General features: G+C 37.3%; 1 protein-coding gene and 1 long non-coding RNA gene across 3 annotated transcripts in view; both read left to right on the plus strand.

The window, feature by feature from the left end:
• LOC109833837 (serine/threonine-protein kinase TOR) overlaps nt 1–11,730 on the plus strand; it is a 46,341-nt gene extending 34,611 nt beyond the window's left edge. The window contains 19 exon segments of the mRNA XM_020401666.1: nt 109–265; nt 344–558; nt 2,349–2,555; nt 4,424–4,537; nt 4,611–4,673; nt 4,744–4,872; nt 5,299–5,379; nt 5,483–5,557; nt 5,640–5,706; nt 5,918–6,078; nt 7,567–7,740; nt 7,862–7,990; nt 8,100–8,183; nt 8,289–8,350; nt 8,854–8,926; nt 9,069–9,203; nt 9,878–10,051; nt 10,645–10,916; nt 11,491–11,730. Of these exon segments, the coding sequence (XP_020257255.1) occupies nt 109–265; nt 344–558; nt 2,349–2,555; nt 4,424–4,537; nt 4,611–4,673; nt 4,744–4,872; nt 5,299–5,379; nt 5,483–5,557; nt 5,640–5,706; nt 5,918–6,078; nt 7,567–7,740; nt 7,862–7,990; nt 8,100–8,183; nt 8,289–8,350; nt 8,854–8,926; nt 9,069–9,203; nt 9,878–10,051; nt 10,645–10,916; nt 11,491–11,509 (2,391 nt within the window). The 3' untranslated portion in view covers nt 11,510–11,730.
• LOC109833838 lies at nt 17,613–21,216 on the plus strand. Of its 2 annotated transcripts, XR_002245358.1 has the most exons (4): nt 17,613–17,918; nt 18,395–18,524; nt 19,689–19,780; nt 21,151–21,216. It is a non-coding gene; the product is annotated as an uncharacterized LOC109833838 (long non-coding RNA). The 2 variants fall into 2 exon arrangements; XR_002245359.1 differs by lacking the exon at nt 18,395–18,524 and having other exon boundaries at nt 17,617–17,918.

Consider the following 24,350-nt stretch of genomic DNA (forward strand, 5'->3'; position numbering starts at 1 on the left):
TCTTTCTTTCTTTCTTTTTTTTTTCCAGAGCAGCATAAGCTATCTTTACTCTTTTTAAATTTTCATCTTTTAATGTTTAGTTATGTTCCTGAAATGTTCCCCTTTCAGGATTTAGCTCTACAGCTTGCTTCGACTCCAAATACTTACTCAATAATTGCAGCTAATTCTTCAAATGTTAGTGTTCCTCTTCTTGCTCGTGTGTATCTGAAACTGGGTACCTGGCGCCGAGCACTTTCTCCTGGATTAGACGATGAATCAGTACGAGGTATCAGCAGCTTTATATTCTTTTGAATTTTCTTGATTTCAAATGTATTTTTAATGTATCAACTGTTACAATGGTCAGAAATTCTTGTATCATTCAAGAACACCACTCAATATGCAAAGGACTGGGCAAAAGCATGGCACACATGGGCATTATTCAATACTGCAGTAATGTCACATTATACTTTAAGTGGGTATCCTGGTCTAGCAGCACAGTATGTTGTTGCTGCAGTTACTGGATATTTCCATTCAATAGCTTGTGCATCAAATGCAAAAGGTGTTGATGACAGCTTACAGGTAAAACCTTTCCATCAGAGTCCTCCATTTACTTTTTTTATATATTCATTGGCAGAAAACTTTGTTTTCTTGAAGTATATATTTATAAGTCTGACAGGTGAGACCCCCCCCCTCCCCCTCTCTCCCTCCCTTCTTCTTCTTTGCCGGACTTAGGAACCTGCATTGGCTTGAAAATTTTCCTTGACGCAACCGATTATTCCTTATCTTTTTGTGGACTAATTGTAACTATACCTTATTCAGCAACAATGTGATAATAAAACTAGAAGCTATCCTTCTCATATAATTTGTTTCAGAAAATAATGACAAACATTACTCTGAAGGCATAAGAACGATGATTTTCCCTTTTTTTCAGAGTTCAGAGGAATGCTAGATTCCAAACTGAATTCATGTATGAGTTTTTTTAAAAAAATCTTTTGAATCCTTTTCTTCCCCAAGATCTCTTCTAAATGAGCATATAAATATTGATGTTTGTCATGTCACCATTATCATCGAAGACCTTTCTCATCAAAGACAAGGTTGGCTGTCGAGCATGCAAAAAAAGTGACTGACCTCCATAAAAATAAAGTTCTTTGCAATTTACTCTTTATTTAGAAAGTTCGTTACTGTGTTCAAAGCATTCATCGTGATTGTAGTATAAATGGAGGAGGATATCGTGCTTCATGATTCGGTCTTTATTTGGTCGGATGAGTCTCTTATGATTGATCGTAGATGGTCCTTTTTCTAACTACAGTATCTCATTGTATGCTTTTCTCCTATTCAACAAATCTGTGGATTATATTCCATTTTCTTTTAATGTTTTCACTCAGTATTTGTCTGAAGGAGCTCACCATCATTCTTGGTATACATTCCCCTTGGTGTTCTCGAATACTGATTCAGGTTGTCTTAAGTTATTTTCTATTCCGCTGTACCACTCAACTATGATTCCCTATCATTTGAGTATTCCGCTGATTCCCTTTCTTGTTGCATATGGATACTGGGGCATTTTGCCTGCAGTTCTTTGCTAATTCTTGGAGTACATATTCCATTTTCTAAGTTACATAATTAAAGAATAAAGAGAAAATGAGTCTTTTAATCTTTTTACTTCACGTGTCACATCATCTATACAATTCAATTTTGAATTGGAAGAGATGGCTGAGTGGACTAAAGCGGCAGATTGCTAATCCAGATTTAATTGTTGTGTTATAAGAAACAACAAATAGGAAAGAATAAATATTTTTTTTTAAAGATGATCATTCATTCCTACTACTTGTCCAAATCATCATTTTTGATATTTTATTTAGGGGTATAACACCCAATTTTTTTGCCTTCTTCTGAAAGCTATGATGTTATGTTTTTATTACACCATGTATAATTGGAGATGAAAGACAACATTCCCTAAGGAACTATGCAACCAGAACATGGTACAGTTACTGTGAAGAGTACGTGCATGACAAATCTTATATAAATTCTGGATTGAACTTTGTCCAATTTGAAAGAATTATGCTTATGAAGAAGTCTTAGCATTTGGGTCCATAGGCATTATGATGTTCGTGAAGCTGCACAACTTAAATTAAGAATTCTATATATAGTTGAGTAAGATCGTCATTTGTAAACATAGCAGAGAAGTCAGTTTCAGACCTATATTTGACCATCAAGTTTGTAATATATCTAGACAATGATGCATCTTATTGAGTCTTTAACTTCAGGTTCTGGATACCATGTTTGCTTGGTAGTCTGTTAGCTTCTCATATTATATCTTGAATGCTAACAGTATACAAAGCCATTTAATTTCTATCTGTTTTTGCTTTCAGGATATTCTTCGTCTTCTCACTTTGTGGTTCAACTATGGAGCTACATCTGAGGTTCAAACAGCATTGCAGAAGGGATTTTCACTTGTTAAGATAGAAATGTGGTTGGTTGTATTACCTCAAATAATTGCAAGGATCCATTCAAATAATAAAGCTGTACGAGAGCTGATTCAATCGTTGTTGGTGCGGATAGGAAGAGGACATCCACAGGTTAATTTCAATTATGTTTACATAATGAAACATGAAGCTGCTTCTGTATACTAGTTTTTTCTATAATCATTTTACCTATTTTTCTGCCTCTCACAGCCAGTATTCTACAAAGTGACGACTGAAGGAAAGTGAATGCAACACTTAATTCTTGAGGATATCTAATTAACATAACAAATTAAAGAATGACGTATTACAAGTAACATGTTTGTCATGTCAATTATATGTTATCATTTATCAAGCATGAAAAATGTTTAGTTCAGAGTTGAATCTCTAACCAATTGTTTTTGCTGTTTTGCTTGAACTGTGCAATACCATATGTTACAGGGAAGTTAAGTCCACACTTGTATAATCTTTATTTCCCTAAGTTTATATTTTTCCTACTCACATTTCATAAATTTTCACATATAGATATTTATGATAATGATAGTTCATTTATGAGTACTGAAAATTCTTTTCTACCTGTTGGATTTTTCATAAAAGTATGCAAAATCTTATCCTAAAGTTGAACTTAAATATTCAGATATGGTATCTCATCCTAGAACTTCTCATGTAGCTACTAAGTTGCTGTATGGAAAATTTGTTTAGCAACAAAATAATATTTCTTTGTGGTTATCCAGTCATCCTAAAATTTTGGAGAAACTAATGATGATCTCACTTTTAATAACTACTGTGGACGTTCTCAGACATAGTCCAATCTTTTGCTCCACAAAAGAAACATAACCTACTAAATATTGTTTAAATTCATCAAATCATGATTTTTTGGTGAAATATGGTTAGGTTTGGCTAACCTACTACACTATGCAATTTCATGTATTTGTTAAGTATCTTTTTCAACTAATTAGTGATTTAGAATAAATGTTAGTGGCCACAATAATTTGGCGCACACTTCAAGTCTAATAATTATTTTTACTATATAACCAACTGTTGTATGTTCATGCAGTTCATGAGCATTTGCATGTAGTCTTTTGTGTACACGTATATAATCCGATCAAACATTTTAACACATTATTTATATGTTAGGGTAATTCTGCTGACGAAAAAAAAAAATGTAATGAAGCTGAAAATAACCTTTGAATGTAGTTGAAATCATTAGAGCTAAAAGTACAGAACTTTCCTAAAGTGATGAGTGCTATTAGTTCAACTTACATTTCATCATGATATAAAGTAGAAGAATAAAAAATAGAGACAGCATATTGTACTATTTGATCATAAAAAATATTTTTTCTACGAACTTAATATCATATTGTAGCCACTACGAGTTACTAATTGTAGTTTTCATTATGAGTTACTTCAGATACGTTTCTCTGTTTTCACTAACTGTTGTATGTACTGTTCAGTTTTCACCATCCAACTGCAATGACAGTCGAGTATTTTTTCTGTTGACTACGTTAGTTAGTTTAGCTCTTCATCAAGGGCCATTTTGAGTGTCATTCCCTTCAACTTCTCAAAGCATGCTTGCTTTTAATTGCGACTCCTTGTATGTTTTGACTCCGCCTGTCTCTCTTCTTCAAGTCTTTGCTATTTTTCCCATTGATCTTCATTGCACATGTTCAGGACATTGCTAGTCTCCTATCCTTGATCATCTCAAGGCATTTCAAATGACATCAGAATTATCTTACAGTTCTTTGTGTTATAGTAATCTGCTATTCCTGTGGAATGCTTTTGTTAGAAACTTAAAATCAACTACTTTTCAGTAACAGTATGCACAAATCAAAATATGTTTGATTTTTTGTGTTCTTTACTTCCCTAATTTCTTTCCAGTTTTAATTTTTGGAGTGTATAGCTTACATGAATCTTTTACTCAATCTCTCTTTCTTCCTTTGCTATTTAAGCTCTTATGTACTTTGTTTGATGGCTTTTCTTTTCAGGCTCTTATGTATCCTCTTCTGGTGGCATGCAAATCAATAAGCCAATTGCGCAGAGCTGCAGCACAGGAAGTTGTTGATAAAATTCGCCAGCACAGTGGAGCTCTTGTTGAGCAGGTGAATATCATTTGATTTTACTAATTTCCAGAATTGGACATTTTATAACAGATGATTTTTTTTCTTATTCTAGGCTCAACTAGTGTCAAAGGAGTTGATCAGGGTAGCCATATTATGGCATGAAATGTGGCATGAGGCTTTGGAGGAAGCAAGCCGTTTGTATTTTGGTGAACACAGCCATATTATGGCATGAAATGTGGCATGAGGCTTTGGAGGAAGCAAGCCGTTTGTATTTTGGTGAACACAATATTGAAGGAATGCTTGCGGTGCTGGACCCCTTACATAATATGCTTGAGGAAGGACCTGGAACATTGAAAGAGATCGCCTTCATTCAGGTATCCTTTTTATCTTTTTATTTATTTATTATTTTTTTAAAGTTACAGGCTGCAGAATGTACTATCATATTATAATGAGTATTTACAATAATGAGTCCCTATAAGTTTAATTAAAGTCGATATTGCTAGTTTGTCGTTGGTATTGGATGAAAGAAAGTGTGTTCTTTTACCCTTTGACTTCTTCGTTATTAATCTTTAAATCATTTTAATGATTTAAATTTTGTATCCATGAAAAGCACTGAACTATTTGATCATCAGTTATGTTGGTATTTATCCCTCTTCCTCCTCAACAATTTGAACGGCCTTTATGATAGCTTCTTGGAGGTTGGATCCAGAAAAGAAACTAGAAAAAACAATAAAAGAGAAAGACTTGAATCTTTTTTTTTTAAGTTGTGATCCTTGACCCAGTTTTTTATATATTTTCAGGCGTATGGTCGTGAACTGTTGGAAGCTCGTGAATGTTGCTTGAAGTATAGGCGAACAGGGAAGGATGCAGAACTTACTCAGGTTTCTGCTAGCTCCATGAGTGGCTTCACTGTTGACTATTTTCGTTTTACAAAAACTTCATCTGAAGCTTCCTCCGGATGTTTGCTTTTATTCTTAATTTCAGGCATGGGATTTGTATTATCATGTTTTCAGGCGAATAGACAAGCAACTTCCAAGTCTTACTACCCTGGACCTACAGGCAAGATTTGCACATTTAGTTTCCAGTGCATTCATTGATAATCCTTGGAATGCTTCTAAGCATTTAATTTACTTGTATTCAGTCTGTCTCTCCTGAATTGCTAAAATGTCGAGATTTAGAGCTTGCTGTACCCGGAACATACCATGCAGGTAAGAATCCAGACTGCTCTTTTACTATGTATGTGGGTAGCTTTTTTTCATCATTGAACTTTCTTATTTTTGTGTATGGTTTATGATCCTTAAAGCTGTTTTTTAGGCTAGATATTTCTTCTCTATGCAACTGCGTGTGGCATGCATGTGTTTTTTGGCTTTTTTTTAATATAAGTTGTTGAATTAAGATGGCAGTCCACTTTGTTTTCAGATGCACCTGTTGTGACAATTGCTTCATTTGCTCCGACACTTGTTGTAATTACATCTAAACAGAGACCACGAAAACTGACAATTCATGGTAGTGATGGTGAGGATTATGCATTCCTTCTGAAAGGTCATGAGGATTTACGGCAAGATGAACGTGTCATGCAGGTAAGAGTTATTGCTGAAAGGTTCATCTTTTTATTTTTTGGAATTTGCATTAGACATAGTATCAATGTTACAAAGCATCACCTCATTTTAGGCCGTAACATGTGAACTAAACCTTCTCTCTTGATCTTTGTTGAAACGTCTGTATTCTAGTTGAAAGTGCATGGCGATTTGCTTTTAGAAAGTTGTGCTGAGTGTATTTGCATCTTCCTTTTAGCCCTCCTGTAGAAGCTGCAGAATTATTGGCAACAATTAAAGGCATCCTTAATTTTTTTGTTTTTAAATGTCGTACTGCGTTCCTTTGAAGTCATATGAAGTGGTGTTTATTGACCCTGTGACTGAGGGATAGATTACTGGATTGTCCTTGTACTCTATTGTTGGCCTACTCTTTTCATTTTCTTTTAGATTTTCTTCAAATTCCAATTCAAATAACTCATCTTAGTGAAGGCGTTTGCTACATATGATTCTATTTCTCTTTGTAGACAGTGGTTTTTAATAAGAGTGAAAGCTTTTATTTGTCAACCTTTATAACCTGAACCACTAGCATCTTTAAGGACTTGTTTTCCAGACACATTAAGATGCCTTGGGGTTGGTACTTGTTGAAGACCGTGCATTTCAGCAAATATTGTTCACCGGGAATCCACAATTTTAACTCATAACCTCCTCCTCCACCCCAACCCACCCCCCCACCCCCCCTCTTTTTGTTGTTGTTTTTGTAGTTGTAGTTATCCAATATTTGTCATTCTCTAACCCCCTTTAAAAGCTGGCACAGTGTTAATTATGTTATGGCGTACCAATATTGAAAGTCAGAGATGACTGCTATTGTTTCCCTCCAATAAACAGGTGCCCCTTGTGCCTTTTTTCATGATCTGAACCCTGGTCTCCACTTAGTTAACTCTTCCCTTTACCATTATGCCTAGTGCATGCTTGGAGTCCTGTGAATCAGCTTACTATTTCATTTCTAGCATACCATCTTGAATTCAACTAGCTGAACTTTCAAGCAGGCCAGTTCATGTACATCTCGTCATTTTGATGATTTATTTCAGTGAACTATGAGGCTAGTGGGAGATTGCGCAGAACATGTCAACACGTAGGCTTCACCATGTCCATTTAACACGCAAGGTTGGAGCCTTAAACGGAAAGGAGCTTGCGATTAGTGTTTTATAAATTATTACCGAAGAATAAGTTAGTCAAATTGTCATCTCAGGAATTGACTTATTTACTGCAGTTGGTTGAATGGTAGCCTCAGGTTGTGTCACATCATATTTCTGTTTGTCCAAATTTTCTGTTATTAGATTAACCACGAGCATGTGATTTCTTGATATAATGAATGTATGATGTTACGTTTGTTTGATTCACCAAAGGAAATCAACTCATTCTTCATTTTGGTTCAGAAGCATGTGTGCTTGCTTGGGTGATTTTAACATTATCAACATGATTATATTGTTGAGTACCAGCTAATTTAGCATTTTTGAATTGTCTATCCTCTAGCTTTTCGGTTTGGTGAACACTCTTCTGGAGAACTCAAGGAAAACTGCAGAAAAAGATCTTTCCATTCAACGCTATTCAGTCATTCCTTTGTCCCCAAATAGTGGTTTGATTGGATGGGTTCCAAATTGTGATACACTACACCATTTAATTCGGGAGTACAGGGATGCGAGGAAGGTAGGTTTTCATGACTACTCATACCAAGTCATGTTTGATTAAGCTGTGGAACATGTGTTTATGAAATCACTTCTCTAGAGTTGTTCACTGGATAGGTCTTATTATCCATGTGTTATACCAGATCCATTTGAATCAAGAACACAGACTTATGCTGGCTTTTGCGCCTGATTATGATCGCTTGCCACTCATAGCTAAAGTGGAAGTATTCGAGCATGCTCTGCAAAATACTGAAGGAAATGACTTGGCAAAGGTATTATATTTGCTCTGATGTGCTGTTTGTAATGTCTGGAATATATATTGAAGTTTAATTGTGTTCGTTCGTGTCTTTTCCGTACCAAAATAATGTAATTTCATTATAGGTTCTCTGGTTAAAAAGCCGGACTTCTGAAGTTTGGCTTGATCGGCGTACAAATTATACTAGAAGCTTGGCTGTGATGAGTATGGTATGCTATTCCCTAGACAAGTAGCATCTTCATATTATTCACATAAGAATTTCATAGTTATTCATCTGGGTAAACTAAGCTTATATGGTACTTTACATTTTCCAGGTTGGTTATCTGCTAGGACTCGGAGATCGGCATCCAAGTAATCTTATGCTGCACCGGTTCAGGTATTATAGAAATTAGTTTTCTGCTATGTTACCTGGGTACTTCAAATCAGAAGTCATACCCATATCCGAATCAGAAGTCATACCCATATCCGACATGTACCTGTACCTGTATCGAAACTTCTTAGATACTTCTTGAGTGTAGGCATATGTCTATTTAGCCGTATACTGAATTATATAATGCATGTTTTAATTTAAAACAATCCTCATACTCTTCTTGGATGTATATTCTACACTTCACATCCATTTCTTATATATTGATCTAATGTAAATATAAAACAATATAGATCTTATGTAAATTATTAATTTTAATAGATATAAATATACATAAGATACATATATATAGTCGTGTCCTTGTATCCTACCTTCTAGAAATTTGCCGTCTCCCGTACCCGCACCCGTATACCGGTATCTGCACCCATGCAATTTAGGTTTTGAGTTACTACTACATTGGATGATCTTGAGGAAGTATCCTGAATGGTGATATTTTAAATTTCTCATTTCAGTGGGAAGATATTGCATATTGATTTTGGAGATTGTTTCGAGGCTTCCATGAACAGAGAGAAGTTCCCAGAGAAGGCAAGTAAATATTATGTGTCAAACAGCAAAGTGTTCTCTCTCTGTTTTAATTTCTTTTCAAGGTTCTTGAATCATATAAAATACTTTAGAGGATTCATCGGTTCCAACTTATAAATTGTTAAATGTTATGACGTATGAGCAGGTACCTTTTCGCTTAACTAGAATGCTCGTGAAGGCTATGGAAGTTAGTGGTATTGAAGGTAATTTCAGGTCGACCTGTGAAAATGTGATGCAAGTACTGCGAACCAATAAAGATAGCGTCATGGCTATGATGGAGGTAAAGGAACCATGATTATTGCATCTTTGTTATTTTCTCTTAGTTTTAACTAGAAAGGTAGAGGCAAAGAGCTGGCCTGAGGACTGAAGTCCTTGATTCTAATTAGCTAGATAGAAAACTAAAGTTCTTGATCCTGATTAAATTACATGGGAAATGTGTGCTTTTTTATGTGATGGCATGCATAATGTATGGATGGATAGTTAAATATCAGCTTAACGTGTTGCACTGAGATAAAACATTGTTTTGATTATGGCTTCATCCTCTCAAACTTCTCAGACAGCCTTTGTGTCGTTGTTTGCCCATGATAATAAGCAACACATAAGTTGTATGCTTATAACTTCGGTTATTTGCCAGTTTTCTATAAGCAGCATAGAACTGCATCAAGTGGTGGAATGCTAATAACCTGGACAAACAGCAAGTTTGATTATCTCAAATAGATCTCAGGGAAATATTTTCTGAAGAATTTTTTTTAAAGAGAGAGATAGGGATGGCTTCATAGAATATTTCTAGTTCTCTGGGACTCCATGATTTGTTGCCTTCTATGTCTTTAATGTAATAATTTGCATCCCTGGCCTTGTAATTTTATAAGTGCAGTCAGATTGGAACCTTGGAATTTTAGATTTCCATGATACTTTCTTTTGCAAAATCTAAACCTTGGGTGTGTTTGATTTCAGGCTTTCGTACACGATCCTCTTATCAATTGGAGACTGTTCAATTTTAATGAAGTTCCTCAAATGGCGAACTATGGAAACTCCCATGTTCATCCTGTTGTGAATAGTGAGGAATCTGCACCTAATAGAGATCTCCCTCAACCTCTGCGTGGTGCACGGGAGAGAGAACTGCTGCAGGTTAGTATGCTGCCCCTTTGCTGATAATAATAACAGCAGCAGCAATGCCTTAATCCAAATTCTCTGATTGGTTGCATGAATTTAACTTTTCCGTTCAGCTGTGTTCAGGACTATCTTGTCTTTCTTACTTACCTTTGCCCCTTTGATGATATGAATTTTGGTATTGGTTTGTTATAGCAGTCGAAGGATTTCGATTGTCCATCAGCTGTCAATCAACTTGGTGTTGCTAATTAAAAATATTTTGATTATCCATAGGCTGTCAATCAACTTGGTGATGCTAATGAGGTTTTAAATGAACGCGTTCACCGACGTCAATCGAACTCCTGTGAACCGGATAGTGACGTTCATCGTCATTCCTTAACACTGAGTTGTTCGTAGAGACCTATAGGCAATTTTCGACGCCTACACCATTCTCTTGTCACAGTACGACATGCAGTTCATGCCCCAAAAGGCGGTCAAGGGTCAAGCACTGGCAGACTTCTTAGGATATGAATTTTGGTATTGGTTTGTTATAGCAGTCAAAAGATTTCGATTATCCATCAGCTGTCAATCAACTTGGTGGTGCTAATTAAAAATATTTTGACTATCCATAGGCTGTCAATCAACTTGGTGATGCTAATGAGGTTTTAAATGAACGAGCGGTGGTGGTTATGGCACGGATGAGCAATAAGCTCACTGGACGGGACTTTTCTTCTGGATCATCAGTGTCAGGGGTTGCCAGTTCAATCCAGTATACTGATCACCATAGTGCCTTGATTTCTGGGGATACTCGTGAAGTTGATCATGGTCTATCTGTGAAACTTCAGGTTCAGAAGCTAATTTTACAAGCCACAGCCCATGAAAATTTGTGTCAGAACTATGTTGGGTAAGCAATGAATAGAACTTTCTACGTTTATTTTGCTATCTGTCAATCTCATGCCCTTTCCAATTTATTTGGACTAAAATTAACCGCCTAGGGAGCTTTATGAAGAATTTACTGGACATAGAAAATGTAGCGAGGAAAGAAGCACCACAGTGTAAATTTGAGCACGTGCTCCGCCATAAAACATAGAAATAACCTGCAGGCATTGGGTAGCTTTCTGGCTGCTAAAATTTATCAATTTGTTTACTCAATCCCTGTATTCTCTCATCACTGGAGAGACTTCAAAATTTTCACACTTGGTGGTGCATCAAATTTTGCTTCCTTTCGTGATTTTTGTGTCTCAGATCTTTTTATAATGGAAATATGCGACCATTTTTGTGACTCAGAAACACAAGATATATAAGGTGTTGGACTAAAAGAAGTTCAACGATATCAATTTATACGTAAACCGAACAGTTTAATATTATAATTTTAAATTTAACTACGCATTTTGAAAAAACTTGTGTGATTGATTCTATTACATTTCTGCGAAAGTTACATTTTGGCTCCTTGCATTCACGCTTCTTTTGGTTCTCAGGTGGTGCCCATTTTGGTGAAGCTGCGTTAGAGGCTGTAAATACTGTACATAATAATCTGTATATATGTACATATGGTGATCACCATTTCTGCTCTCCCCTGTATCCCTGTTATTGATGTAACATATCTTTATCTGAATATAAGCAGACCACATATTTGTAGTCTTGTTGCTGTGGCATATCTTCTCTGGATGAAAATGTCAATTGCCAGATAATGGAAATAAATACTTGTTTTGTTGGCATCTTCGTTTTTGTTGTAAGCCCATTTAATTTTCATTGACTTCTATTTATTTTAAGGACAAATTTTGAAAACCATCCTATTTACAAAAAAAAAAAAATCATCAATTCTGATCTATTCAAAAAAAATTGTCAAAACCAACCTAGTTTTAGCTAGACGATTGAAACTAGGTCGGTTTTGATAAAATATGTTCCGAAATTTTATGAGACTTTAATTTAAGTACCTTAAAGTTTTGTACGTACAACTTTACGGGATTTCAGACTTGAAGTCCCGTGAAGTTTTGGAAGATTTTTTTTTAAAATCGACTTAGTTTTAGCCCGACGGTTGAAATTGGGTTTGTTTTTACAAATATTTTATGAATAAATTGATGTTTATAATTATTTTTTCAAGTAGGATGGTTTTTAAAATTTGTCCTTATTTTAAACTTAAGAAGCGAGGCAGTTTACTGCCCTGTATTAATAGTTTTGTATTACATCAGATGGTTACCTTGAAACATTCAAGGATATTTTTGAGCAAATAGATGGAGAGTATCAAGTGTTTTTTTTTTAATGGAAGAAGTACATGATACTATTATCAGTGTGGATGCTGAAGAGAGAAGCATAATCTGCTAAAACATACGAATGTATCTTAATTCTCTTCAAAACAATGTATAATTCTCTTAGAGAGTTATTCAAATTTCTAACTATTTTACATGCCTATATAGAATTTAAGATTTACTAAGTGGTTGTTTCTCATTGTTGGATCTTAGTCATAGTTTATAATTTTTTGATTTTTAGGAAATTGTTTGTAATTTTTGGACTCATCAAGTGCTCATCATTCCCGGGATGTTATAGAACTCTCCCGGCTGGGCCCTTGGTCGATAGGTTCCTACTCGCAGCTCTTCTAGGACTGTATACGGGCCTTCTCAGTTGGGAGTTATCTTGCCTTTTCGAGTGTTTTTGTCGAAAGAAGCTTTGTGGAGGACGAGGTCGCCAGCGTTGAATCTTCTTAGTCGGATCTTGCTGTTGTAGTAGCAGGCGATTCGTTGCTGATTGGTGACTTGGGTTTAGAGTGATTTCTCTCGGGTCTCATCTAGGAGGTCGAGCCCCACCTGATGACCTACCGAGTTCAGGTCCTCATTGAAGTGTTGCAGTCGGATGATTGGTATGCCTACTTCTACTGGAGTGACTACCTCGGCGCTATAAGCTAGCTTGAATGGAGTCTCCCCGGTTGAGTTCTTATGGATCGTGCGGTACGACCAGAGGATACTAGACAACTCTTTAACCCAATTCCCTACTGCAGCATCCACCTTCTTCTTCAAGCTTGGATAATGCATTTGTTGGCAACCTCTGCAAGTCTGTTGGATTTGGGATGGGCGACTGAGGAGAACTTGAGGTGAATGTTGTATTCCTCACAAAAGATGCGGAAGCCTACGTTGTTGAACTGGATGTCATTGTCAGTCACGAAGGACCAAGGCGCACCAAAACAGCAAACAATGGACTTTCATACAAAATTTTTGATGTTACTCTCACCAATGTTGGCCAGTGGTTCGGCTTCATTCCATTTGGTGAAGTAGTCGATTGTCACAATAAGGAGCTTCATCTGTCCCGAAGCTAGGAGGAGAGAACCTAGCAAATCCATCCCCCATTAAGCAGAAGGTATGAGACTCAGGATGGAAGTTAGCTCATTAACCGCTGCTTGCGGGTTGAACGAGTAGAACTGGCACTTCTTGCACTGAGAGACAAGTCACTTTGACTCGGCCAATATAGTAGGGCAGTAGTACCCTTGCCGGATGACTTTCTGCGCGAGGGTTCGGGTCCCAAGATGGTTCCACATGTACCATCATGAATCTCCCTGAGCACGTAATTGGCCTTTGGCAGCTGAAGGCATTGCAGGTAGGGTCTTATACCACTGCTCGAGTATGACATCTGATAAACTATCCATCAATCATGAGATAGCGGCGGGAGTTCCTTTGGAGATGCCTGGCTTCAGCGGAATCTTCAAGCATGGTACCCTGTGTTAGGTAGAGGATAATAGGATCCAACCAACAGGGCATGATAGATGTCTCGGTCTCCATGATAGTCTCTGGTGACTTGGAGATGCTAGGTCGCTCGAGGGTGTCGGTGTAGACATGCCCTGAGCTGGTCCTTGAGCTTGTCGACCTAAGCTGGGAGAGGGCATCCGCTCGGGCATTAAGAGCGCTGAGGACTTGAGTTATCTTGAAGTCTAAGAAACTAGTCAAAATCTCCTTAGCAGCTTTGAGATATAATGTCATCCTTGGATCTTTAGCCGCATATCACCCATTGGCCTAATGGCCAACCAACTGCGACTCGGCCAAGATATAGAGACAATCCGCCTTGAATGCTTGTGACGCTCGAAGGCCAGCAAGAAGAGCCTTATATTCAGCTTCATTGTTCAAGACCGATAAATCAAAGAAATAGAGTGCTCGTGTGTCAACCCGTCGGGGCTGCACATGACCACTCCTCCTAGAAGTTGTGGGGCTGCCTAGCGCTTTCTTTAGAGGTAGAGTTGTCCGCACAATGATGACATGAGCCTAGAAGTAAGGGTAGAGTCTCCTTGTAGCGGTGATGAGGGCGAAGGCAACCTTCTCTATGAGGGGTAGTTGAGCTCGCCCGCTTTGAAGTTCCGCCTTACATAGTAAACGGGTTTCTGAATATTGCTCTCTTCTTGAACGAGGATAGAGCTGACGGCTTCGGAGGAGACGGTCATGTATAAGTACAATGTCTCTCCTCCTAGGGGCTGACTTAGCAGTGGCTTGGTACTCAAGTAGGCATTGAGAGCCTGAAAACCTGCACTGCATTCAGCCGTCCATGTCATGCTCTTTTTCAAGTTCTTGCTTCCTCTTAGGCTCTGTTTGGTTTGAAGGAAAGTAGAGGAAAGGAAAAGAAAGTACAATAGAAAGTATATTTTCCTTGTTTGGTTTGAAAGAAAATGAAAAGGAAAGTGAATGTTAAAATCAGCAGAGAAAGTCAGGTATATTTTCAGTTCCCTTCTCCTTTCCCGACTCAAACAGAGCAAAAATGAGAGAGAGGGAGAGAAAATCTCCCCCGACGCCTCCTTGGAATTCCCGACTCCATCCCCGACCTAGTCGACCTAGCTCAAGCTCGACCTCTAGCCTCCGATCTCTTCTTTCTCGAGCTCAAGCTCGGCCTCCACCTTCGATCACCTCTGGCCTCCGATCTTCTCTCCCTCGATCTCCACTTCTCGATCTCCAATCTCGTCTCCTGCCCCCCCGATCTCCACCTATCTCCGATCCCCAATCCTTAGATCAAGAGAAGGTAAGTTTAGATTCTAGGGTTTTTTTTTAATTACAATTATTCCATATTTTGATTTTCTAGGGTTTTAATTTTTGCAATTGATATGGGCTTTAACATCTAATTTCTAGCAGAACTTTTATTTTTAACAAAATTTACTAATTTTCTGCTCTTCCAAATTTAGCTTTTGTATTGTTTAGTAGCTTTGTCGTAATGGGAAATGGCAGAAATTTAGATTTTTTAATGTAAGTTATAATTTACTGCTAGCCAAAATTATTTGATTGATAGCTCATGGTGCTATTATAATTCATAGAATTTGCATGATAGAATTTGTCAGTTCTTTTACTCCATAGCTCTAATAGATTAATTTCTTCTAGTTTTATTCCCTCCATATCCTCAATATAGAAGTTTATATTCCTGCAAGAAATCAGTGTTCCCATTCTACATTTGATTGTGTAGAATAAAAATAGCAAGAATTTTTTTTTGTGTTTTTAATTTAGAGGAAAGTGAAAGATGTTGAACTGAAAGGGCACACAGATAGTGTGGATCAGTTGTGTTGGGATCCTAAGCACAATGACTTGATTGTAACTGTGGCAGGAGACAAGACGGTCTGTCAATAGGATGCTCGTAGTAAGTGTCCTCAAATCCTTTGACTTGCATTTTGATGCCGTTTATGGTGAAATATTAGCATGAATAATGAAAAAATTAAAGATTTTTGTACCTCAATTACATAGTTTATCTGACTGTTTTATTGTGATATATTCAACTAATTTAAATATATGTTGAAACAGCATAAAAGAGAATTAAGTAATGTATTTCTTAATGCTGGTCTGCAAAATGGTGTCCTGTTCAGAACTGTAGTGGATATGGTCAACCATACTTCATCAAAAATCACTGCAGAAGAGCACGAATCGGAGAGAAAAGAGTGCTTGGAGGCTGCAGGTGTTGGTGAAATGGAAATGCAAATAATGGTGAACAGATGGAGAATGGTGCTGATGATGAGGAGAAGGAAGATCTTCTTTCTGATGAGCAGTATGGTTATCCGAAGGCAGAATCAGATAAGTGGGCGTCTTGCATCAGAGTTCTCGATCCAAGGTCAGGAAACACTACTTGTTTGCTGGAGCTGCAGGACAATGAGGCTGCTTTTAGCGCATGTACTGTGAATTTTCATGATAAGGAGCATGGGACTCTACTTGCTGTGGGTACAGCAAAGGGGTTGCAGTTCTGGCCAAAGATGACTTTTGTTGCTGGGTTTATTCACATATACAGGTTTATAGAAGATGGAAAATCCCTTGAATTGCTGCATAAGACACAGGTAGAGGGAATTCCACTAGCCTTGTGTCAGTTTCAGGGAAGGCTTCTTGCTGGGATTGGCCCAGTTCTCAGATTGTATGATCTGGAGAAAAGGAGACTACTCAGGAAACGTGAGAACAAACTCTTCCCAAATACAATTATCTCTATTCAGACATACCGGAACAGGATTTATGTTGGTGACATCCAAGAGGTATGTGATACTACTTCTCCGTATGGTTCTTGATTCAGTATTTTAGTGTTCCTAAGAAGCTAAATTTGTTGAAAACTGATGCTTTCCCTTTCATATATTTCTTTACTAGTAAAAATTTCTTTTTTCTGCACTAAATGTCCCATGAATATTAGTTAGGCATGGCAAGCTTTGGGGTACAAGGTGGCAGGTCTTCTTCTATAATGTTATACGACCTTTAAACATGATTATTATGTGTATTGGTGTTTTCTTGTGCAAAATGTAATATCGATATTTTATGCTTCTAAATTATTCATAACTTGAAGCTCAATGCAAGAATTGTCAACTTTATTTATTTTCTTTCAGGATATTAGCGTGGAATGAAGCTGCCTTTAGTTTTGAGAAGATAACACATTTCACCTTGTCTTTTGTATTCTTCGATCTTTAGCCGCATATCACCCATTGGCCTAATGGCCAACCAACTGCGACTCGGCCAAGATATAGAGACAATCCGCCTTGAATGCTTGTGACGCTCGAAGGCCAGCAAGAAGAGCCTTATATTCAGCTTCATTGTTCAAGACCGATAAATCAAAGAAATAGAGTGCTCGTGTGTCAACCCGTCGGGGCTGCACATGACCACTCCTCCTAGAAGTTGTGGGGCTGCCTAGCGCTTTCTTTAGAGGTAGAGTTGTCCGCACAATGATGACATGAGCCTAGAAGTAAGGGTAGAGTCTCCTTGTAGCGGTGATGAGGGCGAAGGCAACCTTCTCTATGAGGGGTAGTTGAGCTCGCCCGCTTTGAAGTTCCGCCTTACATAGTAAACGGGTTTCTGAATATTGCTCTCTTCTTGAACGAGGATAGAGCTGACGGCTTCGGAGGAGACGGTCATGTATAAGTACAATGTCTCTCCTCCTAGGGGCTGACTTAGCAGTGGCTTGGTACTCAAGTAGGCATTGAGAGCCTGAAAACCTGCACTGCATTCAGCCGTCCATGTCATGCTCTTTTTCAAGTTCTTGCTTCCTCTTAGGCTCTGTTTGGTTTGAAGGAAAGTAGAGGAAAGGAAAAGAAAGTACAATAGAAAGTATATTTTCCTTGTTTGGTTTGAAAGAAAATGAAAAGGAAAGTGAATGTTAAAATCAGCAGAGAAAGTCAGGTATATTTTCAGTTCCCTTCTCCTTTCCCGACTCAAACAGAGCAAAAATGAGAGAGAGGGAGAGAAAATCTCCCCCGACGCCTCCTTGGAATTCCCGACTCCATCCCCGACCTAGTCGACCTAGCTCAAGCTCGACCTCTAGCCTCCGATCTCTTCTTTCTCGAGCTCAAGCTCGGCCTCCACCTTCGATCACCTCTGGCCTCCGATCTTCTCTCCCTCGATCTCCACTTCTCGATCTCCAATCTCGTCTCCTGCCCCCCCGATCTCCACCTATCTCCGATCCCCAATCCTTAGATCAAGAGAAGGTAAGTTTAGATTCTAGGGTTTTTTTTTAATTACAATTATTCCATATTTTGATTTTCTAGGGTTTTAATTTTTGCAATTGATATGGGCTTTAACATCTAATTTCTAGCAGAACTTTTATTTTTAACAAAATTTACTAATTTTCTGCTCTTCCAAATTTAGCTTTTGTATTGTTTAGTAGCTTTGTCGTAATGGGAAATGGCAGAAATTTAGATTTTTTAATGTAAGTTATAATTTACTGCTAGCCAAAATTATTTGATTGATAGCTCATGGTGCTATTATAATTCATAGAATTTGCATGATAGAATTTGTCAGTTCTTTTACTCCATAGCTCTAATAGATTAATTTCTTCTAGTTTTATTCCCTCCATATCCTCAATATAGAAGTTTATATTCCTGCAAGAAATCAGTGTTCCCATTCTACATTTGATTGTGTAGAATAAAAATAGCAAGAATTTTTTTTTGTGTTTTTAATTTAGAGGAAAGTGAAAGATGTTGAACTGAAAGGGCACACAGATAGTGTGGATCAGTTGTGTTGGGATCCTAAGCACAATGACTTGGTCGTAACTGCGGCAGGAGACAAGACGTTCCGTCTATAGGATGCTCGTAGTAAGTGTCCTCAAATCCTTTGACTTGCGTTTTGATGCCGTTTATGGTGAAATATTAGAATGAATATTGAAAAAATTAAAGATTTTTGTACCTCAATTGCACAGTCATCTGGTTGTTTTATTGTGATATATTCAACTAATTTAATATATGTTGAAACAACATAAAAGAGAATTATGTGGTTTACCCCTTTTCCATTAGAACTTTAAATCTCAATGGTAGTTGCTGTCGCATTAGCTCTAGTATTTTTCCTGTGTTTTTATAGAAAAAATTGCTTTTTTCTGGTGAACTATGGTTGGTCAGAATTTTGTTTTGCATGTTATGGGTGTTTTATGTTATGTATTTTATGTTGTATAATTGTTATGTAGTCTATGACTGAGTGGTAGCTTCATCCTACATCCTCCAACAAAAAAAAGGCGAGAACTTTTGCTACACCTAAAATTTGGATTTTGGCAGTTATCTTTGTAAAATAATGGGTTTAGGCAATATGTTCTATGATTCCACCATTTGAAGGACGGATCAGTGACTTCTCCATTTTGCTTAATTTTGAGGGGTATATAATACAGTGTCAAAATGCTTACAAATATCTTAATACTAATTACTAAACATTATCTCGTACGTATAAGTTTAACGTAAGAGAGCCTGCCTAACTAAAATAAGCACATCTGATATGGTCGTACATGACTTTGATATTGAACTTTTTGTAGTCTCAAAACATATGTAATAATAGAGTATATTGTTCCTACAATTGATAATTGTCTTATAAATAATGTTCCTGCTTAAGTTCTTTCATTTATGAATACCAACACAATAAATATAATTTTATGACTGCATATAAATGTATTACAAAAAATGCATATATAATCATGTAACAGTTTAACAATTACGAAGAATTGCTACCGGTATATTGTGTCTGTGTTGTAGCATGATACTTATGGTTGTTATTATAAGTAGTTAGAGAACACACAAATTTTAGTTTCTTTGAAATGTGCAAAAATAGGGCATGTTTCCTATGAGGCATCTTAGAAACTCAGTTACTCCTTGCATGAATGTAACTCTTTTAGTGCTTTTACTTTTCTGGAAATGCTATAGCTGCTAAAGAGACAGTTCAGTTTTATAATTACTTGTTTTTTAAAGGTTATTTGCTTACTAATATGTGGTTTCTAGGTGGAAAATGCTCTCAACAGGTTGAACTCAGTGGAGAAAATATCAACATCACTTTCAAACCTGATGGTACTCATCTAGCTGTTGGAAACAAGGTAAATAAAACAGATTTTATTTAAGGAGAATGTTTATTTAAAGACTTCTTTCCTTTATGGTCCTCTGACACATTCTGATAATGAGTTGAAGCAACACATGATAAACTCACGTCCAATACATGAATGCGAAAGCAATATCAAGCACATGATCATAACTATCAAACTTAAGCTATCTACTTCAGTTTGACACTTTGATTTCAATGATCACCATTCACTGGCCAGTCCCATTAAGGGCCAGATTCAAAAGCAGAATGCAATCTTTTCCTGCTCATCTATTGCAACTTCCATCCATGGAAGCTTAATTTATCCCTTCCTTTCCTGCTCTTTATACATAATTCACATCTAAAAAAGTGTGAAAACATTACTCCTTATATTCCATAACCTCACCAAATTAGTCTGAGGTAAACCCTTTTCTTGAAAGCTTCTGGACAATGAGTATAGTATCTGCAGACTTTTCTCTATTTGCTCATTCAGTTACTTAATAAGGTGTTATTGGATTTCCTCTACACTAATATGATGTATTTATTATAGCAATGTTCGAAGCCCTTGAGCGTTCGCTTTCAGACCAAGCTTTTTGGCCATCAGTACGCCCAAGCCATTGGCCTGAAAGCTTTTTGGCCATCAGTACGCCCAAGTCATTAGCAGCTTAATACCGTATTGTTTGTGCAGTTTATATAACACAACAATCAATTAGAATGCTGGAAAACCACGCGCGCATGCGCATGCGCACACACAAAGGAACATGGATATATACACACTAGTGGGTGTCAAAATGTAAAGAACATTTATGTTCAAGAAGTTGTTGCTGTTTTGTTTAGACCACATGCATGCAATGTTACTTATCCTAGCTCGTGTAAATGACCTCCACCAGGATCATTAATCCATTGATCATACCATCTCATCATATACTTAATCAACACAAAAAAAGGGAGGCAAGAAGAAGGCGTAAGTTTTTTAAATCACTGCTATCTTTGATTCGTCTTTCTTTATAAAATTGTTAAAATTTTTGTCACTATTGCATTGCGTTCTACAGTAAATTTTTTCTAGTTCTAAGTTTATTGTTTTGAAATTCTTTTCTCCCATACTAATTTATATACATATTTACATTAAGCATGCCTTCAAGTTATCTCTCCATTTGGAAGTATTCAGTAAATTTCACAAGATTAGAACACAAAGGCATATGTTTCTGGGACAAACTTAACATTACGATGATTAGTCACTTTCATCATTTATGATGATTAGTCTTAAGAAAAGAACCATGATACGACGAGTGGTAGTTTTATTTTGCTTCTAAAAAAATGTTAAGACTTCATTTTATAGGTTTTCGATGTTTATATTCTACTTATTTGAATTTTTTGAATTAATTTCAGGGGGTGAAGGATGCGAGATTGATGTTTTGATGGGCTCTCTCTCTCTCTGTGTGTGTGTGGGGGGGCTCTCTCTCTCTGGTTAAGATTCTCTATATGAAATTGATTGTAATAGACTTGTTGGTTAAGATCTTCTATATGAAATTGATTGTAATAGACTTTGTTGGTTAAGATTTTCTATATGAAATTGATTGTAATAGACTCCGTGACTAGAAATAGATTATACTTTATATTAGGAATATCTTGCCATTTACTTTAAATTTGTTTTGGTTCTTTCATTGACCATTCTTTCTGCAAATATTATGTGTGAGAAATGTTATTTTTTAATTAGTGGAATTGTGGTTGTGCTTCTGCTTGTTAATTATTTTCTGTAATTATCTAAAATCTAAATCTAAATTCCAAAAGGTATGAATTAAAATTAAGTTGTGATAATTGTCTTCCTCTTTTTCTCAGAAAGGTAACCAAACAAGAGAAAATGACTTTTTTATGAATTTTCTTCTAACTTTCCATACAATATTCTTTCTAACCAAACAATAAAAAGAATATCTTTTTTCTTTTCTTTTTCTTTTCCTTTCTTTTTTTACTTTCTCTTTCTTTTTCTTTTCTCCCTCCTTCTCTCAAACCAAACATAGCCTTAGAGTTTTAAAGAATGAGAGACTCCTCTTAGTAGATTTGGAGATGAATCATCGTCGAGCTACTATCTTTTTGTTCAGCTTCTGGATATCTTTCAAGGTGCACGGTTCGGACAGTCGCTCAATGGTGGCTATCTTCTTGGGGTTGATCTTTTTGCCTCTCTGTGTGATCAACCACATGAATTATCCTGATTGCATCCTAACAGAACATTTGAAAAAATTAAGCTTCATTCGGTAGTGCCAGAGAATAGATAAGGTCTCGTCCAAGTCTAATATGTGAGTTGGCGATTACTTCGACTTCACCAGCAAGTCGTCCACATAAGCTTTCAGATTGCGGACGATTTGGTGCTAGAAGACCTTATTGACAAGTCTCTGGTATGTGGCCTCGAATGGCATCAACTTGTAGCAATATGTCCCCAAGTCAATGATAAAGGAAGTCTTCTCCTGATCATGCTCTACCATGAAGATCTGGTTGTAGCCAGAGAAAGCGTCCATGAAGCTGACCAGCTCATATAAGGCACTCTCGTCAACCAGTTGATCGATTCGAGGTAGTGGGTAGTTGTCCTTGGGACAAGCTTTGTTGAGGTTGGTGAAGTCCACGCACATCCTCCATTTGTTTAGCGCCTTCTTCAACAATACTACATTAGCCAGCCACTCTGGATATTGGACTTTCCGGATGAAACCAACTCTAAGGAGCCTATTGACTTCGTCGGCAACTACTTTCTACCACTCTGCGCCGAGATGTCTCTTCTTTTATCACACAGACTTAGAATGCCTGTCGACAGCCAGCTCGTGGCTGATCACTTCGGGGGGAACCCCAGCATGTCCTCAGGACCCAAGGCGAACACATCAACGTTTGCCTGCAAGAACTCTATCAATGCTCCTCGCAAAGGCTCGGCTAGGCTGGACCCAATCTTGATCGCCTTCAATCCTCATCGATTGATTGATATCTCCTGAAGCTCTCCCACCGATGTCGTTGTAGACTGTCTAAAAATTACTACGGATAGCTGATTCCCATAAAACACTAACGATGAGAGTTATAATCACAACTTTCACATCGACTGATGAAAGTTACAATCTAACGCCTTTTATGACAATAGATGATGAAAATTATAATCTGACGACTTCCACATCAACAAATGAAAGTTAGAATCTGGCGACTTCCACATCAACAGATGAAGATTACGATCTGACGACCTTCACAACAGCATATGAGACTTACAAGTTGACGACTCTCATATTTCAAGGAGCCGAATACAAGGATTACAAGATGATGATCCTTACAACACTAAAAAAAGAGATTACAAATGGACAATCTCTTCAAACCAAAATGTGAGGGTTATCCCCGCATTTCAAGTTCAAAACGAGAAGCTCACCTTCGCGTTTCAAGTTCAAAACGTGGAGCTCACTACCGCGTTCTAAGTTCAAAACGTGGAGCTCACCTCCTGTTTCAAGATCAAAACGCGGAGCTCACTACCATGTTCCAAGCTTCAAACGTGAAGCTCAGTTTCGCGTTTCATCAGTTAGACGCGAAGGTCATTTTCAGAATGCGAACCACGCGTTTGACCTATTCAAACACGTTTTAAACGGTTCCAAAACGGTTTTGCACGTATTAAGAACATTAAACCCTCATTAAGGAGTGATTTAAGGGGTCGGTTACACCCCTTAAACCCCTATAAATAGCTAAAAAGTCAGCTACAAAAGGATCCTTTTGAATCATCTTGGAGGTCGACACTCTTTGGAGCTTTGGTGAAGGCTTTTGTTGATGCTTTGGAGTAATTTGCCTTGGCTTTTTGAACCGTGTTTTGGTTGAAGAATTTGGAGATTGGTTACTGAATTGTTTTCAGTTAAAAAGGATTAATTTTGTTTCTAAAATAAACTCTTTCACAGAGTTCATAAACTCTTTTAGAGTTCTAAACTTACCTTGCAAGTTCTTCCCGACGTCAAGGTCAAGAGGAATAGACGAACGTTCCACGAAGCGAGGTGCTCGGATCATCAATGGGATACAAGAATCAAACTCTCATCGCCACCAAGAAGAACACAACTTTAAACAAAGGGGAAAGTCTTCGTCGACCTTTCTCTCTTTTGTAAACCAGAAAACCGATAAGAGAAATTATAATTTCTTTTTCTAAGTCAGTTAGATAGAAATTACTGTGAGAGATTGTATTTATTCTTTTCCTTAGTCAGTTAGAGAGATTAATACAAATTCATTTCCTCTCATTTCTTCTTTAAATTTTTTTGACAAACAAAAGATGGTGATTTCGCTGGGGATTAACTTTTTCACTGATCAAGAAGTGGTGGTGCAATCCGACACCAAACTCACTGGAACAATGATCGAAACTCTTACTGTGGAATTTGACCAAGAGAAATATGAGGAGTTCCTCTCCTCCGGATTCCTTAGCCCTAAGGCTATGTGCAAGATCCGCAAAGTCTCCAAGGAGACTAAGGTACCTCATACCACCAACCAATGCAAACTTCGTGTTTGTGAGCCTCAACACGACCCTGAGCTCCACGTTTCTACTTTAGAACGCGAGCCTCACGTTTATATACCCAAACACTACCCTCGCGAAA

Source organism: Asparagus officinalis, chromosome 3 (assembly GCF_001876935.1).
Source record: "Asparagus officinalis chromosome 3, Aspof.V1, whole genome shotgun sequence".
NCBI lineage: Eukaryota > Viridiplantae > Streptophyta > Magnoliopsida > Asparagales > Asparagaceae > Asparagus > Asparagus officinalis.